The sequence below is a fragment of the Hordeum vulgare genome, chromosome 7H, assembly GCF_904849725.1.
Source record: "Hordeum vulgare subsp. vulgare chromosome 7H, MorexV3_pseudomolecules_assembly, whole genome shotgun sequence".
NCBI lineage: Eukaryota > Viridiplantae > Streptophyta > Magnoliopsida > Poales > Poaceae > Hordeum > Hordeum vulgare.
In genome coordinates this window covers 515,192,567-515,218,439 of record NC_058524.1, presented here as the reverse complement: position 1 = coordinate 515,218,439, position 25,873 = coordinate 515,192,567, and the positions used below count along the sequence as shown (strand labels likewise).

At 45.6% G+C, this 25,873-nt stretch overlaps 2 protein-coding genes across 4 annotated transcripts; both read right to left on the bottom strand.

Annotated features, from left to right (window-relative positions):
- Positions 1–5,451: 5,451 nt before the first annotated feature.
- LOC123410067 (nuclear poly(A) polymerase 4-like) lies at positions 5,452–12,405 on the bottom strand. 3 transcript variants are annotated; one of them, XM_045102955.1, is made up of 12 exons: positions 11,637–12,405; positions 11,469–11,546; positions 11,195–11,302; positions 9,483–9,545; positions 9,235–9,396; positions 8,298–8,411; positions 8,134–8,196; positions 7,731–8,060; positions 7,454–7,618; positions 6,193–7,110; positions 6,029–6,105; positions 5,452–5,932 (listed from the first exon to the last, which is right to left on the bottom strand). In XM_045102955.1, exons 1-12 carry the CDS (start codon positions 11,712–11,714, stop codon positions 5,908–5,910), a joined length of 2,181 nt encoding a protein of 726 aa, XP_044958890.1. In that variant the 5' UTR covers positions 11,715–12,405; the 3' UTR covers positions 5,452–5,907. The 3 variants fall into 3 exon arrangements, with proteins under 3 accessions (XP_044958890.1, XP_044958891.1, XP_044958892.1); XM_045102956.1 differs by having other exon boundaries at positions 6,029–6,074; XM_045102957.1 differs by having other exon boundaries at positions 6,029–6,065.
- Positions 12,406–16,590: 4,185 nt separating this feature from the next.
- LOC123411237 (ribonucleoside-diphosphate reductase large subunit-like) lies at positions 16,591–17,468 on the bottom strand. The gene is made up of 3 exons (XM_045104174.1): positions 17,353–17,468; positions 16,835–17,005; positions 16,591–16,760 (listed from the first exon to the last, which is right to left on the bottom strand). Exons 2-3 carry the CDS (start codon positions 16,949–16,951, stop codon positions 16,626–16,628), a joined length of 252 nt encoding a protein of 83 aa, XP_044960109.1. The 5' UTR covers positions 16,952–17,005; positions 17,353–17,468; the 3' UTR covers positions 16,591–16,625.
- Positions 17,469–25,873: the final 8,405 nt, after the last annotated feature.

The window sequence follows — 25,873 nt, the reverse complement described above, 5'->3', positions numbered from 1 at the left end:
AGCTCGCCAAGCTCAAGCGGCAGCACGACAGGGAGGTCCGACGGCGAAAAGTTCTCGTCATCCTCTCTGACAACGACGAGGACGACCACGGCTCCTGATCGGATGACTCGGATGATTCCCCACCAGCCGCCGACTCCTACTGCTCCGCCGGCGACCGGAAAGGCAAAGGGCCGGCAAGGAAGTGGTGAATGTCCGTCGTCTCCATCTTCAATTTCAAGGTTTTAGTAATCTAGTTTAAATTTGTCCGTCGTTTATCTGAACTATGTGAACTGTGGCGATTTTTTGAACATCCGGCAGTGATCTTTTGGTGATCAGAATGTGCATTCCTCTGATTCGATTATGTGTTTGTGGGTTGATCTACGTTTTTTTATCTACATTATATGCTAGTATGTATATGAGGGACCGGATATGAGATACATGGAAGCGGATGACAGGATTTGAGTAGTGCCCGGTCAGTGCCCGCAGACGCGGCCGGACACGTTCGCAGGAGTTTGACGACCCGGATTTGCAAGTCTTGTTTGTAGATCCCTCTTTGTAAATCTGGCCCCGCAAACGCCCATAAACGAGCCTGAATGTGTCCACGGTACTCAGCGATCACTCCGTAAATCACGCAATTCGCATCCATGTATCTTATATCCAGTCTCCTATATGCATACTAAACCACGCAACATCGATCAAACTACATAGATCGTGAGACACACATATAAATGCACAATCCGTTCATTAAAAGATCACCAACGGATCTTCAAAAGATCGCCAAAGTTCACATAATGCACATAAACGAAAAACGTTTAAACTACATTTAAAAACTTGAAATTAAAATGGAGAAGACAAATCTTCACTACTTCCTCGCCGGCCCTTTCCTCCTTCGGTCGACGACTGGTGGAGGATCGTTCGAACCGTCGAATGAGGCGATGTAGTCGTCGTCGAAGGAGGAAAAGGAGAGGATGATGACCCTTTGAGCCGTCAGACGGCCCTGTCCTGCTATAGCTTGAGCTTTGCCAGCCGAGCCGCCTTCGTCGCTTTCTCCTTGGGCTTGCGGTCGGCAGCTCAATGGCAAGCCGAGCGCCTTGGCTTTCTTCCGGTGAAGCCGTCGAGCGTTCGTCTCCGCCGTCGTAAGGACCCGTGATAGACTCAAGCGAGGACGCTCGTCCTCGTCGAGCTCCGTCGAAAAGCCGCAACGGCGATGCACACATTTCTCCGATGTGTCCCTCTCCCATGCATGTTGCCTCTCTGGCGGACGACCCGCGCCTTTGATTTTGACGTGTATGTTCGGGCATGCTGGACGGACACAAGCACCCACTAATGCCCATGTGGGGGAGCAACAGCCGGCGAGGGCAAGGGGCGGCATCGGGGAGGCGCGGACTATGCAGCCCACATGGAGCTACGCGCGGGTCGGAAGGATAAAACGTCGACGTTCTTGCTGCATCGACGGGGGAAAGGCGAGACGGCAGATCCGAAACTGGCCTCGTGTTCACCTTGGACCTCTCAAGTGCAATGTGGAGGGCGAGCTTCTCATCGGCATCGAGGCCAGAGTCAAAGCGGTTATCGGAGCTCGAGATGATCATCGGAGTCGTCGGACTGGATAGAGATCAAAGAAATCGAAGGAATAAAAGAAAAGACGGAGCGAGAGTGGAGCGAGATAGGGTTTCTGGATTGGGATATTTGCGAGGACGGAATGGGGTCGGGATGGCCCGGGCTAACGTGGCAGACACGCCTAGGCACGTCTGAACCGATTCATATCCATTCTAGATTTGAACTGTATATGAATGATGTCAGATAACCGGTTTTTGAGGCTCGTTTAAGATCCTTCTGGATCGCATTTTTATGATCGATCAATTACATGACTAGACTTCGGACGTTTAAGACCGATTTAGGATACCGGGTGTAGATGCCCTAATGAAACTCCTGCCGGCGAGAGCATGCCTAGGGGTGGTGAGTGGCCATGCATGTTGGAATTTCTCGAAAGGGTCGCCGTCGTGATTGCTGTCGGCCGGGTTGGCGTAAAGGCGCCCGGGCGGCGAGGCCGTGCCTCCATCTGGTTCGGCCCGCGCTCTTCCGGGCGACGTCGTCTTTGTTTTCTTCTGCAACTACCACTAATAGTAGTGTACGTAGGGTGATTGGGAGAAGAGCCGGCCTTGTCAAAATGCATCAAACAGTTCCTGCTTTCTCCGGCGAGGAAAAGCTGGAGATCGGGAGAATCGTCATCATTGACTGCCTGATGTTGGCGCGGTTTCCTCTCAAATACACTACTCACGTAGTAGTATAGGTTACAGAAATGGGTGTAGGGTAGGGGTGCTGAGGCGGAGACCAGTAGGTCCACCTGGTGCAATGAGCTTCCTCGCGTTTAGAGCATCTCCAACAGTCGCGCTACGCGCCGCGTTTAAAAAACCTGTTTGCCGCGCGCTGGTCGCCTGGTTTGCCACGTCGCACAGCGCTGGCTCCAGCGGCAGCTTTAAAATGCAGCGCGCGCGCTCCGCTCCAGCAGCGCGCTAAAATGCAGCGCGCGCGCCGCTCCAGCAGCTTTCAAATATAGGGCATATGGACACAAAATAGTTTGAAACATTCATCAAAGAGTGAGCTCATCGGCGCTTCGGTAGACGCCGCGCCCGTCCGCCGCCCTGCAAGCTTCTTCTTCGCCTTCGAGCTGCCGGAGCCGTCCGCCGCCTTCTTTTTCGCGGATGTTTTTCCTTTCTTCGGCTCCGACGCATTGGGGAGCTTTGACGGCGCGGCGGCAGCACGGGACGGCGCCGGCGCGACGCCACCCGTCGGCGTGGTCATCCGCGGCGGTAAGAAGAGGCTGCGCGCGAGGCCGACGGTCGGCGGAGCTCCGGTGGCGGCGGCGGCGCCAGCGCTAGGGTTTTCGGCGGCGGCGGCGGCGTCTGCGGCGGCGGCGGCGGGGGCGGGAGGGTCGCGGCTGTACAGCGGGGTCAGCGGGGCGCCGGTGTGCGCGTCCATGGTGGCCGGGGCGCTGGCGCCGGCGCGCGCGGGTGCGAAGGAGGAAGGAAAGGGCGAGTTCGCGCGCGCGCTCGAGTCTGCCGCGCGCGGAAGTGGACGCCCGAAATTAACCGCGCGGGATGAGGCTATGACCAGCGCGCCCAACTCGTTTTAGCGCGCGCGCGTTTTTTACGCGTCCGCTGGAGCTGTCGGCCGCGTTCCGCGCGCGCTATAGTCCCTTTTTTACGGCGCGGCGCCAGTATAGCGCGGCTGTTGGAGATGCTCTTAGGACTGCCAAGGGATGCTACCTAGAGTAGCTCAATTTCCACGTTGGTTGCTACCAGAGTTTACTACGACTCTATATATTAGTAGAGCGCATCTCAGCATATTCGTTGCAACACCTGGAGCTTTGGAAGGTGGGTCAAATTCAAAAAATGAAGCATTGATCAATGCTGACTGTTCATCAGCATCCAAAAGTGTGACCATGGAGCAATGACGGAGTATCATCGACTAGCATTACATCATCCACAAAAGGCATATACAAGAAAATATCTCATGATGTATGTTCTTTACGGATGATGTGATGGTAGTCGATAATAGTCAGAAGGGATCACTAGAAAGTCAGAGCTATTGAGGCTAATTTTAAAAGCAAAAGATTTTAAACTTAATAGAACTAAAACCAAATACATGATGTACGATTTTAGTACAACTAGTCACAACAAAGAAGAGGAGGTTTGAGGCTAATTTTAAAAGCAAAAGATTTTAGACTTAGTAGGACTAAAACCAGATACATCATGTACGATTTTAATACAACTAGTCACAACAAAGAAGAGAAGGTTAGTCTTTATGGACAGCCGATGTCTCAGAAGGACATTTTTTAATATTAGCAAAATGATCTGTGCGTTGCAACGGAAGAAAAATAATTATAATCTTCAAGAATGCTGATCATATTACGTCCTTCAAATTTTAGGACATTTCTTGAAATACATGAACATTTTTTGAATTAGCAAACATTTTTTTCAATTGCACTCAAAAAATAATACACAAACTTTTTTCTCAAAATCATGAACTTTTATTGCTTTCACCAACATTGTTCTCAAAATTATGAACATTTTTCTGAATATGGGAATACTTTTACAAATATCCCGAGCATTTTTTGAATTCACAAACATTTTATGTTTTCTTCAAAATTCTCAGTTTTATAAGTTCCAAAAGTTTTTCAAAAGTCGATATTATTTAAATTTAAAAAATGGAACAGAAAATGAGACTAAAAACAGAGGCATGAACTGTTTTTAAGATTTTTACACGGACTTTTGTTTAAAATTATTGACTTCTTTCATTTTACAGACATTTTATAAAAGTTTAAACATTTTTTTGTATATGCAAACATTTTTCAAAACTCCTGAGTAGTTTTTGAATTCTCAAAAAAATTATGTTATTGGAATATTTTATTTCAAAATTCTCAGTTTCTTAAATTTAAGAAAAGTTATTTGAAGTTCTAAATTATTTAAAGTAGAAACAAATGGAACTAAGAAGTAAAATAAAAAAAACTAAACTAAAAGAACAGACAGCCACGCATGGACGGTCCAAATAAGTGTGCTGCATCTTTTTCCAATGCCCAGAGCGTAATATAGAAGGTGTCTACATGAGCCGGCCCAGTCTGAAGATTTTACTGTTTGGAACATTTTCTGTGACTTATAAGTGGCAATTGTGGGTAATTTTCATCAACTTTATGAACAATGTTAATGACAGAAGCATTAATTACTTTATTAGTAGGTAAAGATAAGGATTTGAAGGTCAATGATGCCCATCGATAAGGATATCGATGAAGTTGTGAAACATTGAATATAGATGAAGTGACGACAACCTTGTAGCATTCTCCATGACAAAAAAAAGTCACAAAAGCTTAAAGACAAGAACAGCGGTTTAACACGTAATGTTGTATGACGTAGAGCGTTAACCGATTAAAAAACAATATGTATAACGGTTAGGTATAACTGAGATGTATGTTGAGATGAATATGTGGTATGAGATAAAGCTGAATAGCACCGAATGAAGAGAAGGCTGTCCAATAAATGCCAAATGATTTTAAACATATTCAGCACAGGCCTTCACAATGCATAGCAAACAACTAAAGCTGTTAATAATATCAAAAGAGGCTGGGTATACCAAACTTGAGAAATCAAAAAGACTTGTCACCAAAGAACTAGCCATGAACAGGGATTCATGAAAGCTTCCATGTACCTGAAATTGTTCACAAGATCTTATAAGATTCAACCCTAGCCTACACCAATTTGTTTGAGACTGAACATTTCGCTGTTCCTATTTGTTTTCTTTGGTATCTCAGAGATTGGACAGTTGCCTTGTATAGAAAACAGAGGGAGTATGTAGCTTTCTGAGATTATGTAGAATTGTATTACATGGTGTTATCCCAACAGGTAAATATTTACCCTAACAAACATGCAACCGCGGCCTGAACATGAAACTTAAATAAACAAGCGAGCTATGCCAAAGTACAAGAAACCAACTTGCAATCTTATATATTACAAAGGTTGGGAAGGTACAAAGGGGCCTTGAGAAACAACGAAGGATAGTATCACATATCTCTCTCTAATCTAGACCTACAGAAGAATCCTTGCGAAGTCAACAAGTCATCCCAAGGAGCCTGCTGGAGCTTACATTAGGGCTACACCGCAACTCCAGACAGAATCAACAAATTAAGCTGCGGAGCGAGCTGGTTCCATAAATGAACTTGCCACAGATCTAGACTAGAGTTGGCAAAGATCTTATGACCTTCCATGAAAGAAACTTCGCTTGTTTGTTGTTTTTGCCATGCCATTGCTAGACATGATTTTACCATCTGCCTTCAAGTCCCCAGTGTTTGCAGATCTGTGTCGAAAAGGAAAGTTTGTGAGTTGAACAACTTACCAAAGGGACACCAGACCCTCCATTCCACCCGGCTCTGGAACCTCATGCTGTTGATGTCAAACTAACTCTGCGCAAAGTAGCAAACAAATACCAAACAGCAGAGTATAAAGAAAACGGAGCAACATAGATACTCAATGTACAAGGATTGAGTTCAAGATCATGCCTCAATGACAACTTCTGGAATCCATCTGACTTCACACCTGCATGAGCTTTAAAAAGGACTTCAATCCCATTGTTCAGCTTTATAGACCAAATGAGCAAATAAGGAAATTCAGATCATATCTAGAAACAACCACAAATCATTTCAAGAAGGAAAGAATGCAAGACCTCTAATTCTTCAGGAAGGCCGCTCTGAGGAACTCCATTCCCACCAAAGTGCAGATTTTCAACAAGTACATTTCCCATGTCCGTTTCTGCAATCTGCAGTAACTCTGCATTATTACCGCCCATGCTTTCACTTCCAACAAGCTCCAAAACGACCTTCTCGGCAACACGCTTTAAAGTTGTACTCACTGCTACGGTTGGAGCAATGCTGTCCTTGACAGGTGAAATACAATCAACATGCTTGCTAGTCACGTCACCGGAACAAACAGCTTCAATTTTCACACACTTGGAGCCTGATGCGACTGAATCCAAGCTTTTCTCAGATGCATGTGATGAACCTGAGCACTTTGTTTGATCTTGATTTCCACTGCCAGGTGAATCCTGACTCCCACCACTTGCATTAGAAGTAACCTTCTGTTGGCTGTTGCTTATGGGCTCATCACTAACATTGCCTGACCGAGGTGACGAAGTTTTTGGGTGACCTGGGCTGATTGAAGCCCTCTTAACAGATTGGCAAGGTTCAGTATCATCAATCCCAGTAGAATCATGCTTTCTCTTCAGCTGGCTGTCTGGAGATCCATTTCCAGGGTCATTTTTATCAGACTGGTGCTGATGGTTCACATGCCTTTGAGGACGAGGTCTCTTGTATCCTTCTGGAAAAACATAAGCTGGAATCTCTTTCCTACGGACATGAGAAACCGCCAACTCCATCCCAGGTTTCCAGAACATATACATGTTGATCTCATGCCTGAACTCATCAACTGTTCCACGAATATCAAACTGCTGACCTTCTTGTATTTTCACACCTTCTTTCCTTGATAAGCCCATGAAGAAAGCACAATGAGCACACTGTCTAGAAGGATCCGCATACTCATATGGGTATGGATGGCATTGCAATTTCCCATAGGTGTCCCGTTCAATCTGCAAGTGTCGAGCAAAATCCGCAGGCTAAACAGTCAAGCATCAGACATAAATAGTAAGAACACGGTTGAAACTGAAACACAGGGTCTATTTGCTGTTCGAAATAGGCATGCAAATTGTCACCCTACAAGTTCCCAACCCAATCACTAAATTCCACTCTGACCCTCCCCTTTATAATTGTTCTGCAGTTCAGAAAGACTTAACTTCTACATAATCCAAGAATCAAAACAATGCAATCCCGATTCCACAACCAGGAATTCCCATAACAACTCAACTAATGCAGTATAGGCCCAAAAGGAAGTGAAGCCGTGCACAAATATGAGCATATACAACACACTATTACCTTTAAAGTCAGTTGCCTCAATCGAGACTCCACCCATCCCTTCCAAAGTCTGAGATCTTCATCATCCTCAGCGATGATGTCAACTTGCAAATAATTTTTATACGCCTCAAAAAAATTGAAAGGCTCAAAAAGGGCAGACCAACTAGCCTTATTCATCTCAATTTCCTGCATTAAAGAGTTGGGAACAGTCAAAAAAAGCAGTTGCTGAATACTACCTCCATACCAAAATATAAGGCATTTTGATACAGAGTAGTAATTATGATGCCAGAGAAAATACCTGGCATATTTTATTGCCAAACTGGAATTGTTCTATCATAACCCTCAGTGTGCTCGTCGAAACATTATAGCTGGAGTTCATGCAAGGATATGCTGGGGTGATAATGGGCATATGATGAGTTCTGTCACGAGGATTTTTGCGGGGATCCCACACAGGAAAGCCAAGTTCCTCCTCCTCAATGGCACAAAGCATCACTGGAGTTGGCCAGCGCCACTGCGTAAAAACCCTGAAAAATCTCGAGACCAGCATACTTGGCACGGCATTAGGATAGAGCTGGCAGACTCGTGCGACCAGTAAAGCCCAATTCACACCTCCAAGAAAACCAGTAACCTAGCAAGCCAGATATTGGATTAATCCTAGAAATTCAAATGTAGTTACCAACATTTAGTAAAACCACACCTACATTAGAATAAACACCTCTTCTTCTCGCCCAGTGCTTTAAACACCTTAGTGTTGTTCGAAAGCTCTACAACAGAAGTATGTATATTGTTAATATTGCCATTCTAGAAAATAAAGATGAAAAAATGTTGAGTAGATTAAAAGTAGATTATAGTTCCTTGAGTCAACCTCAATATTAGGAACAAGCCTAAGAATTTGGTCAGCCACTCTGCAGCCAGTAAGACTACGAACAGTTGCCTCATCAATGTCATAAAGCACTGCTTCCTGAGAGATATCCAAATCCTGCAGCAACATGTTAAGACAAAGATGTATCTCTTGAAACATTCGAGATCAATATAGGCAAGCAGGAATGGACTTCTAAAGAGTATTTCCCTTCCACAGTTCAAAGAACACGAGCACGAACGGAATTAAACAGCTGACAAAATCAACAGCAGAGGAAGTGTTGAATTGATGGCTGTGAATTGTCCTCTTATCACCGCAGGACTGTTAGTGAAGAACTGTCCCAAGTAGCAAAAGAAGTAATTTTACAAAATACAATTTGGCAATATATGCATGATAATAAGGAATAAACGGTTAATTCTAGGAAGGAGTTCTGCCAATGGCAACAACTAGGCTTTACCGTGAGGTCAGCAAACAGGATTAATGGATAATGATGATGGGAGATTTAAGAGTTAGTCACCACAAGAAAATCAACATCAAAGTTACATTCACATCCAACATAATACGAACATTGCAACTTAAATATGCTTGCTAAGAGAACTAGTTTTCACCCAAAAAAACAGACCTTCAACATAACTGCTCTAACACTTCCCCATATGTTAGAAAACACTATGAAACAAGCACACAGAAGTACAAGTAGATCACGCTATGAATAGCAGGACAAACCTACATTACCCACCTACAGTACTAGCACACCAAGCTGAAAACAGGGTATATGTGATTACTATGAAATTATCACAAAAAAGTAAGAGTAATCCATCAGGATGAGAAGGAAAGCAGATATTAGGAGGAACCGTACTAGTTCGTATTCACCCCTACTTAAACTTGGTATGAATTGAGAAACAAATAAATGCACGAATATATTTTATAGGAAATACAAACTTACAGATGGTACTACAAGAAGAGAAACGCTGGCATATAGAAGGTCAATCGATATCCCATGGAACTTAAATTTCATCACAGGTACATGTGCATCAGGTACAGGTTGCAATTGACTGACGTCCTCCGTTTGTGCTAATATGTCATGCAGTACAATGAAGAAGTCTTCCTGTGAAAAACTACTATGTTAGGAAACACCAATGCTATAGCTAACACAAAACCACACTAGAGGCCCACAACAAGACAAAATATTACCTCGCGGTTCACATATGAAGGTCCAACACATAGAGTATCGATGTCAGCCCCAGGTCCATGGACCTACCAAAACGTAAGTATCAAATTAAGCACAGGTGGATCATTTTCTAAGAAGGATAACACCACACACCGCAAAGAACACACACACAAACACCACACACCACACACCAATTAAGAGAAACACCACACACCGCGAAATGAGATGCATGCACATACAATAACATCACATATGCTCTAACTAGCCAGAGAATAAGAGTACATAACTATCTATAAGTTGCATCAGAAGCTCAAATCAGTTAGGAAAATGTGAAGAAAATGATTAAGGAACATTCATAAGAAAAATAAGACAATGCAAGGTGGAAAAATGAACAAATTAGCAACAGGCGCGAACATGAACATGTGTTTCTTTGTTGGTAATAATAGGCTTGAACCAAGTGCAAAAGCAAACCAAATAACTTGTAGCTGTATGGACACCAAAAGTACCATGCCACCACGCTAAAAAATGTGACATGTACTTCCCCACAAGCCAGAACGAGGAATAAACTGACCATGTACCTAGCAACCATAGGAAGGGTGCTTGGCTTTCCTGTGTTCCAATGTCTCTTTACGACAACTCTTATATAATATTTGATTAGGCGTAAGTTCCAGGTTTCCAATGCAGTAAGGCACGTTAGGGCGATCAACCCCCACCTTACCGCCAAATGGAAGCTTAAACGGCTAAAAGCCTGAGGCGGCAGAAGTTCCACGGCGCTACCAGTGCACCTTACCACATAAGCGACATTCAAACGCCACCATATATGGACACCGTAAAACATGGCTAAGTTCAGAACCTGCCATTTAGGGCAACCAAACTAATATTGGTAGATATTAAAGCAAGACATATTTGATTACACATGCTGCTAAAGTAGTGATATAAACACTCTTATATTTCTTTACAGAGGGAGTACAAAACACTAACGTAGAATTGACTAGGGTATGTGGTGGGCAAAAAATGAAAACCGAACAACGAACCGAATACAATGGACTTTTCAGTTAATTCCGTACTCGCCTGGAATTTCAGTAGTGAATTGCAACCAAACAAACTGGATTTGGTCACTTCTGCACTTGGCTGAATATAAATGAAAATTAACAAGCTGCTAATCTAGCCCATCACTAAAACACAGTAGGCCACCAGCTCTTTAAGGCACAAACCATCATCAGTGCTCCATCTAAAAAAGCACACAGCAGCAGTGCAAATGCTCAGAGCCCACCATCTCCAACTCATACCCCGATGCCATACCCTAACCACCAGCTCTATATCCTGGTGGTCTGGCATCACCTACCCTGTGTTGCCAACATCAACCAAATTGGTAAGATATCTGGATCACAGATTCTTTGTTCGAATTGGTGCCTACTTCCATAGTATTATGTGTTTCTTTTCTTCACACAGATGCAACAAATGTTAGTTCAGTTTGTACCAAAATAAAATCAGTTTCAAGTTATACTTGTTTCCATGGCTTGTTCAGAAACCAATATATTACAAAAATGCTATATAACCAACCCAAAATGCCAGTCTAAACCGAAACCCCGTGGCTACTCAAGCAAGCAATCATTCAACTAATTATCAAACAAAAACAAAGGTAGCCCAGCAAAACAGTGCTGCTTTAACAGGCCTGATGCGATAGAAACTTTAAGCTATAATATGCATGGTAGAAAGCAACACATACACTTACCCCTAGACGGTATGACCCAAAGGTGAAAAGCACAGCATTTGCCTCTTCAACCATTTGATCAGTATATCCTCTCTGACTAGTTAACTGTTTCACCCAAACTTTTACAATCTGCAAATTCAAACAAGGGCCTTGTTCAGCAGTCAACAATCTAGCAAGCATTGTTTCAATCAGTAAGCAATAGAACAAAATAGTCAAAGATTCACATCCAACTGTGTGTCCTTTTTATATATCATACAAAAGCAGGTAAGAAACAGCGTTGCAAGAAAGTAAACACCTTGTCAAGCTCCCCCAGCACCTCCTCCCGCCTAGCAGACTCATCGGCACTTTCATATAGGCCGGCTTCAACCAAAAACTGCAATTATGGTAACAAATAAAACAGTCTTGAGTAACAAAATCATCTTCTGGGAAACAATCAGTAACTGAATGAGTAGCTACTACTAACCTTGTTCAACTCCGCTGTCCTCTGGACATCAGCGTCCAATGGCCCAGCCAGTGATATTGGCTTATTAGAGGTCGCCATTTATCACACAACAACGGCAGCACCTCTAATCTAAGATGATGCAAGCAAGTAATCCTCACTCCCGGACAAGCCGCCTTCAGGACAAAATCTAACGGAACAGGAAACGCTAAATCGCACAGATCGGCGCCTCGGAGCACTGAAAAGGGTTGACAAAATTCGAGGCTAGCCGCCCCAAAATCGAAGCTTTTCGCACGAAACGGAACAGAGCACGACCTGCCTCGGATGAAACCAGAGCCCACGACCGCCACCTCTATATTGACCCTCAAAGGAAGCACGAGTACTAGTCGGACACGAGCAGGGGGGTCGTGCGATAGACGGGTCCAAACAAGAAGGACGCGGAAACCTTCATCACCCGGGGAAACCCCCCACCCCCTGAATCCGAGCCCCCGGCCGCAGAATCGCCCCCACGGAGCCCGACGGGATCGCGCCGCCCGGATCGGATCGAAACCCCGGCTGGATCGGCGGGCGGGAGACGAGGACGCGGCTCGAGATCGGGCACGGACACGGATCCGGCCGGCCGGCCGGAGGGGGGGGGGAGGAGGCGGTACGGCGGGCAGCCGCACCGGCTCCGGCGTGGGCGGAGGGAGGGGACGGAGGCGATGGGGGGGGGGGGGCGAATAGGTAGGGCAGGGCAGAGTGGAGAGAGAAACAGAGAGGGGGGGGGCGGTTGGGTTATCTGTCTTGTCTCGCGGACTCGGATTTAGAGCGAGATTTTTCCCGGGGGTTTATTGGATATTTACGAGCGATTAAGGGGGTGAGATGCGAGGGTTGTTTGATCGTGGAGGACTGTGGGGGTGTGGGGACTGGTGGGATCCGGCGCGGTAATCACGCGGCGGAAGCGGAAGCGGGGCGTATTCGCAGCAGGTTCCTCTGAATCTGTTGGCGCGTGGCGCTGGCATGACACGCGGGTGGAAAAGGGGGAAGCGGGATAGGGATGCAAGGCGGTGCGGTGCGTCGAGATCTTTTCCTTTTCCTTGCCGCCGGCCCCGGGTCTATGCATACGACTTTGGGAGGAGCTTTTGTGGGGAGCGGTCGAGTTGTTTTGACCCGTGAGTGAGGGTGGGTGATTATGTTCCCGCATGAATTAGCTGGGCGTGGTCTGGCAGGAAGGAGTGCACAACAAACCTTTTTCCTTTTTAATACGCTACAGATGCAAATGATCATATACACATGAATACAAGCATCCCTATAAATGATGGACTTAACTACACAGCGGCGCCGTATGCTAGTCTTCTCATGGGGCGGCTAATTCTATCTCCCTACCATGCATGCATGCATGCAATGACGTCAGCAAGATTCTCTTTATTGATTTGAAATTTAAAAAGTTTTATCTCTAAAACCATTAATCTAATTGACAATCCGTTTTCACCGTTGGCTTTGTCGCGACGAGATCTTCAAAACTAAACCCTATGTCGACATGTTTTAAGAACTTTTTTCTACGTCCATAATTGCCACATTTTTAGACTTACTTGTCGTATTATTAGTCGCTTACTTGTGCAAAAGAAAATAACTTAATTGCCATTCTTTTCTCGATGTGAATCATGTGTCGCATGTATCCATATTGCAGCACACAGCAGTGTGGGCTAGAAGGATATGCAGATGGCATCATAAAAATATGCATTGCATGCAAAGCGTCACACAGAAAATCGATAGAAAAAGTGTCTCACACAAAACATGTGTTGGTAGACCTTATTCACTAGCTAAATGCATCTCGTTAGTACTAGTGCTACTAGTAGTAGTTTAAAATTGCATAGTTGCCAATTTTACAAAAACTTAATTGTCAAGATGCTAGTTTAACTATGCCGAGTTGTCATATTTACAAACGATGACCAAAAAAGATTTTTTGGTGGTCATCGGCTTTAAATATATTGAGTTGTTATATTTTTGTGTGTAATCACTTAAAAAGTTGTTTGTGCTTGCCATTTTGATTACGTCAAGATGTCATATTTACACGTAAAAATGTTTGGTGATTAAGTTATTTTTTATCAGACAAGTAAGTACTTACTAATATGACAAGTAAGTGCAACAAATGTGGTAATTATGAGAAAAAAAAGTTGTCGAAACATGTCGACATGGGATCTAGTTTTGAAGATTTCGTCGAAACAAAGTCAACGGTGAAAACGGATCATCGATCGAATTAACGATTTAAGAGATAAAAGTTTTTGAATTTTGATCATTTAGAATGAATCTGATGACATCATTGCATGCATGCATGCATGCATGCAAGAGAACACACAAGCCGCCGCATCGGATGTCCACGGTGCGGCGCTTCTAGATAGAATTTCCCATAAATGATACATGCACACATGCACACCTTATTTCTATGAACACCTTAGATAGACTGAGTCGGCATATCATCTTGAAATTTACGAAGTAACCGTAGTCACCTCGTCGTCGACGGAAACGTCTACTCCCACTAAATGTGCATCGCTAAAAATCTTAAAATAAAATCAAAAATAAATGCGAACACCAGAACTTGAACCCTGGTGGACTAAAGATACCACAGTCCGTCTAACCATCTAACCACAGGTTGGTCCGCTCCACAACAAACCTTTAACTTGGAGATGAACGACAAATCGAACCTTCGACTTTGAATCCCGAAATTGTCACTCTAACCTTCTTTCTACTTCTATTTTTTCTCTCTCGCCCACCTGCCGCTAGACGCCATCGCTAAACACGTTGACTTCAACCACCACGATGGCAAGTCGGTTCTGAGCCACTCCACCTTGTCGACGAGATGCAGTGTCGCCGCTTCATCTCGCCAAACAATGTGACGAATCGCCATCTGGTCCATGACCAAATCACTCTTTGTGTGGCAGAAGTCCATGTAGCACTATTGATCATAGCAGTATGACGTGTCGCCATCTGGTCTCCTCGCTACTAGGAAAAGGCCTGCTAGTGGCGCACCTGTTTTGGCTACTAATGGCGCACTACACGTGCGCCACTAGCATCACGTCATTAGTATCTGGTATACTAATGGTGCACTAGGCAGTGCGCCATTAGTATAGCTCATGGTGCGTCATTAGTATCTCGTATACTAATGACGCACCACTCATGATGCGCTATTAGTATCTGGTATACTAATGGCGCATCAAGCAGTGCGTCATTAGTATAGCTCATGGTGCTTCATTAGTATGCCTCCGAGGGCATATATACTAATGGCGCACCAGACAATGCGCCATTAGTATAGCCCATGGTGCTCCATTAGTATCTGTTTTCTGGCATATATATGTTTTGTTTCAAAAACCACAAATTAAACAGCACATAACATATATATCAAATATATAATACATAATATGTGCCCAATAGTTTTACTGATCCACAACACATAACATATATGCAAAGTTGCATAACAAATTTCATGATCCATATATCAAAATTCCATAGCATCCATACATCCAAAATTCGATAGCATCCATATATACATATAGTTCCATAGCATCCATACATACATAGCTCCATAGCAAATATAATACACAACGATACAACCCAAATCTATAAGGCAGTGACAACAGTAATCCCAGCCTATAGATCTTTGACCCCATCCAGAAAATGGGTTCAATTTCATTGCTTGTTCTTTGGATACCTACGAGGCTTGTTCAGATCGTTCTATGCCACTGCATATGCTGCTCAAAGGTCAAAAGTGTCGGAAATGACCGAGGACCAGCATGATTCCGAAAGACATCATTTTCCAATGCAGAATTTGCTGAATATGTTGCTCAAAACTTCTTTAGATATGTCCTCTCCACTGATTGTTGCCAGAGCCAATGCAGCGTCCCTCAAGTCAATAGTCCAAAAATCCAAGGGCAGCTGCTCATTGATCGACGACTTAGTCTTGTGAAAGCTTCCTGGGTCCTCATGAGTTGTTCTAGTTGTCTCTGGACAACACAATGTAATTGGATAAGAAGTCAACAATCTTTCATGCAACAACTGAAGCAACAATTCTAAGAGAAGAACTACTGGGGCTTCTACTGATGGCGTACGGAGATGTTTACCTGGTTTACAGTCCACCGTCGTCCCCTGGAAGGCACAGACTCAAGACCTCTGACCTCTATTACAGCGCTCTCCAGCTCAGAAATGCCTTTACCAGTGACCGCACATGTGTGCACATGTTTTCTGAAAATTCCGCTGAATTTCTCAAACTCTTCTCCTGGAACAAATGGTGTGCAATCTACCTTGTTGATAACCAGAACCATTGGCACTGCAGAACCTGAGCATTCCTGGTCATAATAAAGAGACAAAAAAATAGTCACTCTCTAATTTATTTACATACGACGAGAAGGGACAGAGAGGACTTCAAACAGAAGGCATGCAAACCAACAACCACGCAACCAGACATCATCAACAAAATTGTTGAGAAAATGAAACTGATGGTACAATAGCTCTTTCACTCTGCAAGCTAAGCATTTAAGCTCCAGTATCAACTATTATGGCTGCAACACCAAACAAATCAAACTATCCAATTGGATATGTGATTCATATGAAGTATGTAGAATTATAGATTACAATCAGTATTCATATAAGAAGATTATAATACGATATCATTCGATGTATAGACTTAGGGCATGACACACAACGGAGAAGCAGGATACAGTATGTTGAGAAAAATCCTCTTAAATCACATGGCACTAGGCATCTACCGGAGTTTTGGTACAGTTCATTTGAAGTCACAGCAGAATGGTAGTATCATAAAAGTTCTACGGGTCTAGGTTTGCGGAGAGAAAGATGGGCCCGTGCTCTGGACGGGAGTATGAGAAGTGGATGGTATCCCTCATGTTTTCTTGCTTAATTAATCTCGATGTCAAAAAATAACTTACATTTTGAGACAGTTGATCAATTATATATCTTTGGGATGCAATCCTAACTAATATATTTTTAAGAGAGCTGTCGTCATGCTGCCTTGTGTGCTGGTTAATGCCCCCATGCCTTAAGTAGCCTTGAACCCATAACAATAAGATAGAGCATATAAGGTGTGCCAGTTTCTATCTGTGCCTTCAAAATGTCAAACCAGAGGGTCTGTGCTGGAATGACCTTTGTCGCTTTGCCCTGAAACCAGAAAGTGGATTACTGAAGCGTGTTCCTTTCTAACTCGTTGTATATGGGTAGAGTTTTGAACTTACTGCTTTCTCATATTTCTTGTACAATTCCTCAAACTTCTCACCCCAGCAATCAGCCAACCCCGGAGCTTCATTAGGACAAAACAGGGACCAATCCTCATTATTTTGTACTCTTTGCATGAATAGATCAGGAACCCAGAGAGCAAAGAAAAGATCCCTCGCACGGTTCTCCTCCTGTTAAATTGGCATTCATCAGAACACCTTCTAGAGATGGTATATGACAGAAACACACATCACAAACAAAGTGCATAGGTTTGGGTCACAGTAAGCAGATAATTATTTAAAAGCCTCCATATTATGCAAAAATGTACTACATAAATAGTATGTTAATATCAACTATTCTCTTGTATGGGCATAAATTGCAGCAAACTAAGACTTGCAGAGGCATCTGTAGGACAGGGTGCTCTTTAAATGTATGAGGTAAATCTGAATGTCATAGAAAGCACAGAAGATTTGAATGGTTATGTACTTTAGTTGCAAAACAAAAACAATAATTAGATAATGTTGGGCTAACATTTTACCTTGCCATGGTTCTTCCTCAGATCAAGGAACTCAAAAATATCAGCATGCCAGGGCTCCAGGTATACAGCAAAGGCACCTGATTTTTGAAACAATGAATGGATTTCAGAAGACCATGGGATTATAATTTACAAGGGGAGGAATTATTTTTGAAACAATGATTTTTGAAACAATGAATGGAACTCAAAAATAACCCCATGTCTTAAGAAGTCACAATAGATGCAAATTTACTCGCCCACTGTTTCGTGGCTTTACAAGGGGGAGGAATGCGTCCCACGCACAACCACCGCCCACTATTTCGTGGCTTTACTCGATGATGATTCGATCCAATCATGGCGCTCACCGCACCATCATGACCGGAAGAATTTTTTTAGTTGCATGCATCATTGGCCTCCGGTGAAGACACACGAGCCGTAGCGTGCAGAAACCAACGCAACCATGGTTAGTATGTAGCCTCTTTGTGTGATTCATTCGACAGGGCGGTAAAAACGCAGAGGATGGTTAATGAGGTACAGTGATGTAGTACTCCATCCAGTACTAATTGTCAGTGGGCAGATGCAATGGACAATGAGTGAATGGCGATCAAGGACCAATGCACATGCGCGCAGCGCAGTGCCAAATGTTGGCATCTGTCCGGGCACTGGCAGCGGAAAGAACAAGCTCTGCTGCCCTGTCCGTGATGCATGGTCCGGCGAGCAATGGCGATGGAAGGTGCCAAGGAAGGATTGGAGGCTTATTGGGGTTGGTGGAGGTGAGGGTGGCGGACTGTCGGAAGTCGCAGTTCCACGGGTGGCTGTCGGCGGCCTGGTAGAGCTGGTTCATGGCGTAGGCGGCATGGGCGCGCACCGTGTTGGGCTCGAAGCACGCGCCCTCGGGCTGGATGGCGCCGCAGTCCACGCCCACCTGCGAGCACGCGTAGTCCATGTCCGTCTGCAACTGCGCTTCCGTCGCCCCTGCGCACCACCCGGACCCCCGACCCCTTGCTTAGAGAAGAGGCTATCCTAGAGAAGTGCACCTATTATTTGCTTTATTAGGTGGCGCGTATGATAAGATTAGATTTCCGTAGCAAGCATGGGCACGGATGCATGTATCTATCTCTTGGACTGAACCAATAATACAGTCAATGAGAACAGTATGAAGTGAGTAGCATCGGAGCCAAGAATCGATGGCTGCATGTGAATCCCACCAGCAACCCCCAGGAGCCACGAATCCAGAGCCGGCCACATCTGGACGCCATTTCCCGCTGACCAGAATCGCGGGTGCTGGCGTTCCGGAACCGCATTGGAAGAAACGACCGTAGATCTGCCAAGCGGCTCTCAAGGATCCCGGGCTGCCTGGCGGGCAGAGCACTAGCAGCCTAGGAAGCAGGACCAACGACACCCGCGGCCGCATTGGCCCGAACGGGCGGCTGGGAAGGGACGGATCCCGTGGTTGAACGGCTAGCGGAACACCGGATGAGCGCGTGCGGGAAGAAAGAATGAGGGGGCTGGCGTGTGGGGGATCAGGGTCGTCGTACCTGAGTGGAGTGGGGAAGGGGACCGCCGCTCGCCACGCACCACCCGGACCCCGACCTCGTCCACGATCTAATCCGAAGATCCGTCGGCAGGTGGGGGGCGAGGCCACGCGACGGGGATGCGGCTGGCCGACGGCACGGGTGAGGGGGTGGGGGTGGAGAGAGAGTGGAGAGGCGAGATCCCGGCCAGTTAGATTTGGGAGAGGAGAGGAGAGGCGAGGGCAGAGTCAGAGAGGGTTAGCAATGGCGCACCCCCAGGCGGTGTGCCATTATAATTTTTTTGATAGCAATGGCGCATCCCCATAGAGTGCGCCATTAGTAATCTTATTTTTTATATAGCAATGGCGCATCCGAGAGAGGTGCACCATTAGTAATCTTTTTTTTGGATAGCAATGGCGCACCCCAGAGAGGTGCGCCATTAGTAATCTTTTTTTTGGATAGCAATGGCGCTCGGGGGGAGGGAGGGGGTGGGTGGTGCGCTCGGCCGATTCCGTTCGGGGGGAACCGAGCGAGGAGACAGGGGAGGGTGCGGGGGGTCGACGGCGGCGGTGGAGCGGGGGAGGGTGCGGGGGGTCGGCGGCGGCGGCGGTGGTGGAGCGGGGCAGGGTGCGGGGGGTCGGCGACGCGGTGGAGCGGGGGAGGGTGCGGGGGGTCGGCGGCGGCGGTGGAGCGGGTCGGGGAGGGTGCGGTGGGTCGTCGGTGGCGGTGGAGCGGGGGAGGGTGCAGGGGGTCGTCGACGGCGGTGGAGCGGGGGAGGGCGCGGGGGGGGGGTCGTGTGCAGCGGTGGAGCGGGGGAGGGTGCGGGGGGTCGGCAGCGGCGGTGGAGCGGGCCAGGGAGGGTGCGGGGGTCGGCGACGGCAGTGGAGCGGGGGAGGGTGCGGTGGGTGCTCGGCGGCGGTGGAGCGAGGGAGGGTGCGGGGGGTCGTCGGTGGCGATGGAGCGGGGGAGGGTGCGGGGGGTGCTCGGCGGCGAGGGTGGTGGTGCGCCATTAGTAGTTTTGCAAAAAAATAATTATAGTAGTGGCGCACCACCTACAAATGCGTCATTAGCTGGTGGTGCGCCATTAGTAGTTTTGCAAAAAAAAATATAGTAGTGGCGCACCACCTACAAATGCGCCATTAGTAACCCTGGTTACTAATGGCGCACCAGCTGGTGGTGCGCCATTAGTAGTTTTGCAAAAAAAATAGTAGTGGCGCACCGAGTGTGTGGTGCGCCATTAGTGTCCATCACACTAATGGCACACCTGCACATGGTGCGCCACTGCTATATAGTAGTGACGCACTACTTGTCTGGTGCGCCATTAGTGTCTATATCATCTATAGCCCTTTTCCTAGTAGTGCCTGCTAAAATCTCGCTCCACCTACGAGTGTCGGGTGGTCCACGACGAAGTCCTAAACATTTTATGTATACAACGAAGTCCAACTCCATGCCCCTCCCGAGACAGGCACCATGTGGGTGCGTCTCGGAGCAAAGGTGTTAGCAACACACTAGTACACAGGTCAATTAATTGCTCAACAATTTCAACTATGGGCCATTGATTTGGAGGACCAGGCCACGGCAGGGAAGGAGAGGAGAACGAGAGGTAGAAGAGACCGAAGCAGAGGACGTCGAAGCTGTCCAGATCCTAGTCGAGCCCTGTGTAACCCATCCCCTCATATATATGTAGATGTTGCCCTTCGTGGCTTCTGAGAAGCCCAAGCCCAATAGTGATGGCACATGGTCCAGCCCATGGCGATGATAGCGAGGGTTGCTGACATTCCCCCATCCTTAAATTTCGTCTTGACCTCAAGTCGATTCCATGTCGAACCTCTTGGATCCCATGGTATTTGATGCTTCATTACTTCGTCATGGGCGCGGTGGGTGCCATGGTTGAGGCGGAACTTGGTGAGGTTGAGGTAGGAGGCGATGCTGACTTGTTTAAGGAAGTGGTCTTGATACTTGTGATCTGTGTTTGCGTTTTCCATGAAAAGGAGCAGGTGATGCTTGAAAAGGAGCAGGTGACGTGACACAATATGGGTAAGTATTGTCTTCAGTAGAGAACCAAGGTTTATCGAACCAATAGGAGTAACAACCAACCCCCGTCTTTAGCAACTCCACACACAGAAACAAACACTTTAACCCAACGCGGGCAAGAGGGGTGTCAATCCCCTTCTCTTGTTATTTGTAAGCAAGTAAGCAGTGCGGATGAAAGTTGCAAAGTGAAAAGTAAGTAACAAATAAGTAAAGGCAGCGAGGAAATTGTAACGTTTGTAAATTTATAAGTGGATAGACATGGGGGCCATAGTGTTCCCTAGTGGCATCTCTCATGAAAACAAGCATACGGTGGGTAGACGAATTAGTGTTGGGTAATTGATAGAAAAGCTGATAGTTATGCGATATTCATGCAATGATCATGTGTATATAGGCATCACGTCCATAAGCAAATAGGTCGACTCCTGCCTGCACCTATTACTATTCCTTCACCCATCGACTGCTATCTAGCATGCATCTAGGTTATTAAGTAAAACAGAGTAATGTTTGGAGAACGATGACATGATGTAGACAAGGAGAACTCAATTAATATGAATTAACCCCATCGTTTTATCCTTAGTGGCAACAATACAAAGATGTATCTTGTCCCCTACTATGTCACTGGGATATCGATAAAATCTGTCAGATTGAATCCACTACAACGCTCCTCTCTCACTTAAGAAAGATCAATCTACTTGGTCAAAGCAAATCAATAGATCAGAGAGATTTACGAAGCTATGATGATCAGGCACATAAGAATCATATTTAGAATTCACAGAAGACTCAAATATTTATCATAAATAGTCTGAACATAAACCCACAATTCATCGGATCCCAACAAAACGCACCGCACAAAAGAGTTACATCGGATAGATCAAAGCGAAGATGCTATGGTCATTGTATTCGAGCTCAAGAGAAAGAGAGAGATAGTCATCTAGGTACTAACTACGGACTCGTCAGATTGAACCCACTGCAACGCATCTATGATAGCCTGGCTTATTAGGGATGATAGACTAGTCATATCAATAAGGAATTCCTTCTTTTTCGGGAGCCCATTCGAACAGAACTCCGAGGTTAAGCGTGTTCGGCTTGGAGTAATTCTAGGATGGATGACCAATCGAGAAGTTGATCCCGGGTGCGCATGAGTAAGGACAAAGTGCGTAAAAAAGACTAGTATTAATATGTGGGGCCAGTCTAGATCCGCGAGGAGTAACGACCGCCGGCGGGTGTGTCCGGGGCGTTACATCCCAGTAGTAAGATCAAGTAACCATGTGACTGTAACATCAGAGGGATTCGAGTTATCACCCTCAATGGATTCAGAATGATGTAACCGTCAAGGTGACCAGGGAGGAATCATCCTTGATGGTCCACCCTTGAGGCGTTGCATGACAGAGTCGTTATCGGAGATGGTGAAGGAGGAATCACCCTAGGACTACGGGGTCAGTGGGCAGGGACGGAGCCAGGATTTACGCATAGGGGGGCCAAAGACAACAAGCAAACCATTTACGCATTTTTTTATCGTCAGCTAGATCAAATGTGCTCACTTGTTGGACTAGAATCGGTGTTAATTTTTCACTAGATTTTCATTGATTGTGATAGAAAAATACAATCATACAAGTAGATTGAGGTTGTAAAATTAGTTTCCTGTTCATGATTGTACATACACAATTTACATGGGCTGTACATTTATACATGGGCTAACCGCACAACAAATTAGTTTCCTATTCATGATTGTACATACACAATAAACAGTATACATATCAATATTGTATAATAGACGTCAAAGAAGTAGACTAACCGCACAATATCCTTGCGTCGATCCATCGTCGCAGAGTCATGGGGTGCGGACGCGCAACATCACTTGGCTGGCGGCAATCAATTTTGGTTGCAAACCTGTCGATTCAGTGCCAGTTTTCTCCTACTGAAACTGTCCTCGGCTTGCAACTCATCATTGCATTCGGTCTGGGCCGGCAAGGCAGCAAGGTGTCTGCGTGCCTGTCCTGGCATCCCCTTTCCTTCGCCCCTTGTTGATGGAGGTACGATGGTGAGATCTGGTCAGCGGCGGCTTGGAAACGAAGGGGTTAGCATCTAGCGGTATGTGTGTGACTGCGTGTGTATTCCAGCTCCAAGTCGTGGCTGCGTGCGGCAAGTTGCAACTAACAGCCTCTCCTGTCCTTCCTAATGGGCTGCCATTTTCCTTTACCTCGTTTTGTGCAAAGAAAAAAGCAAAGAGATTGGGTTGTACATTTATACATGGGCTGAGAGGTTGGCGATTCATGTTAACTACAAAGCCTGAATCTATAGGGGAGCGAAGCACGTCACATACACGTACCTAATCAAAAAAGTACGAATTAACTGACCGACATCGAGGGAAGTCAGGATCGTTGGGGGGGCCTCGCCCCCCCTTGAATTCGTCCCTGTCAATGGGGTACACAAATCCACCTATAATAAGTATTTAATGTATAATATGGTACAGTAACAGTTTATGAAAAATAGATTGTGCATCAGAATAGGAGCTAACTACGATTGTAGCAAAACCTATTGCAAGCATGAGGGAGAAGGAATGGGTGATATAGTAATGATCAAGGGGGTTGCTTGCCTTGTTGCTTTGCTGCAAAAGGCTGGTCGTTAGGAGGGTAGTCGTACTCGGTAGTAGTGTCAACGTCGGCATTTACCGGAGAGATGAGGGGAAAGAAACAATAAATAACAGCAAGTAGGTGCATCATGATGCATGGCATGGCAATATACGGCGCTAGGCATGAGCTAACGAAGTACTACACGTCATGGACGGAGCGGGAAAATATATGATGATATTTCCTGGGTGTGTGGTTACTACCAGACAGATTAATTTGATGGAAAAGTTATATGTTCATTATGCTAGGGGCACGTGACAAACAAAGGGACAGTGTATCCGGGCTCGTGTCGTTTTTTTGAGCATCTTTCTTGTACAAATTATTTTCATCCGAGTTACATATTGTTATATATAAATTATTGTAGTTTTATTAATATTCAGAAATTAAATAGATTTATTTCAATTCAAGAAATGTAATTATGACATCAGCATGTCATCATGCTGACATCATTAGTCAACAATTAGGCTTGACTAGTCAAACTGACCAGTGGGTCGCACATGTCATACTCTCATGTTTAATAGGTTGAAACACATTAGGTTTAATTAATCTAATTAATTAGACAAATTAATCAAAGGTTAATTAAAGGCAACTAATTAACTAATTAATTAATTACTTGATAAATTAATTATTTTAATTATTTTATATGTTTTATTATCATTTTTAAACGTTTAGGGGGTGGGCCCCATGTGTCATTTGGTGGGGGGCTAATCTAAATTGGGGGGGGGGGGGGCGGGGGTATTTGCACGGGTTAGCAAGCCGGCCGGCCAAAGCCATCGGTCGGAGGGGGCGGGCACGTAGTGACCGCGGCGAGGTGCACGACGCCACGGAGCTAGGGCGTGGTGGCCGAGGGGTTGCAAGCACGGATGCAGAAGCCATGACCACGTGGGCGCGACACGAGCGGGACGACCAAGGGCGTGGTGGCCGGAGGGGTGATACGTCTAAAACGTATCTATATTTTTTTATGGTTTCACGCTGTTATCTTGTCATCTTTGGATGTTTTATGTACCTTTTATATCTTTTTTGGGACTAACTTATTAATTCAGTGCCAAGTGCCAGTTCCTGTTTTTTCTGTGTTTTTGGCTCTTTTCAGATCTGATTTTGGAACGGAGTCCAAACGAAACAAAATTCCCGAAATGATTTTTTCCCGAACGGAAGAAGATCATGGGGCCTGTGGGCCAAGCCAGGAGGGCTCCTGGGAGCCCATAAGCCCCCACTTCGCCACCAGGGGAGGCGGCGGTGGCAGGGCTTGTGGCCTCCCTGGCTGCCCCCTGACTTAGATCTTTGGCCTATGTATTCCCTAAAATACAACAAAAAATCAGGGGAGCCTCGAAAATACTTTTCCGTCGCCGGAAGCTTCCGCTTCCGTGAGATCTCATCTGGAGACCCTTTCCGGCACCCTGCCGGAAGGGACTTTGGAGTTGGAGGGCTTCTTCATCATCATCATCGCCCCTCCAATGACTTGTGAGTAGTTCACTTCAGACCTACGGGTCCGTAGTTAGTAGCTAGATGGCTTCTTCTCTCTCTTGGATCTTCAATACAAAGTTCTCCATGATCTTCATGGAGATCTATCCGATGTAATCTTCTTTGGCGGTGTGTTTGTCGAGATCCGATCAATTGTGGATTTGTGATCAGATTATCTATGATACATATTTGAGTCTTTGCTGATTTCTTATATGCATGATTTGATATCCTTGTAAGTCTCTCCGAGACTTGGGTTTTGTTCGGCCAGCTAGATCTATGATTCTTGTAATGGGAGAAGTGCTTTGTTTTGGGTTCTACCATGTGGTGACCTTTCCCAGTGACAGTAGGGGCAGCAAGGCACACATTAAGTAGTTGCCATCAAGGGTAACAAGATGGGCTTTGTCGTTGATATGAGATTATCCATCTACATCATGTCATCTTGCTTAAAGCGTTACTCTGTTCTTTTGGACTTAATACACTAGATGCATGCTGCATAGCGGTCGACGTGTGGAGTAATAGTAGTAGATGCAGAAAGTATCGATCTACTTGTTTTGGACGTGATGCCTATAGATATAATCATTGCCATAGATATCATCACGACTTTGCGCGGTTCTATCAATTGCTCGACAGTAATTTGTTCACCCACCGTCTACTTGCTTTCATGAGAGAATCCACTAGTAGACACTACGGCCCCCGGGTCTATTCACATCCATCGTTTACACCTCCGCTTTTACTTTGCTTTGTTACTTTGTTGCTTCCAGTTCTCACTTGGCAAACAATCTATAAGGGATTGACAACCCCTGCATAGCGTTGGTAGCAAGCTTTTTGTGTTTGTGCAGGATCTTGTGATACTCTTTGAAAGCCCGATGTCGACGCCCCAGAAGATTCCCCCTTCTATTCCGTTTC

Bases quoted from the DNA above. Each gene is read 5' to 3' on its own strand.
- LOC123410067 (XM_045102955.1), bottom strand. From the start codon at position 11,714: ATGGCGACCTCTAATAAGCCAATATCACTGGCTGGGCCATTGGACGCT. The intron at 8,197-8,297 runs GTTGACTCAAGG...CTTCTGTTGTAG, and splicing joins GGCTTGTTCCTAATATTGAG to AGCTTTCGAACAACACTAAG. The intron at 7,619-7,730 runs GTATTTTCTCTG...TCTTTAATGCAG, and splicing joins TTGGCAATAAAATATGCCAG to GAAATTGAGATGAATAAGGC.
- LOC123411237 (XM_045104174.1), bottom strand. From the start codon at position 16,951: ATGCAAAGAGTACAAAATAATGAGGATTGGTCCCTGTTTTGTCCTAAT. The intron at 16,761-16,834 runs GTAAGTTCAAAA...TTCTGGTTTCAG, and splicing joins ACAAGAAATATGAGAAAGCA to GGCAAAGCGACAAAGGTCAT.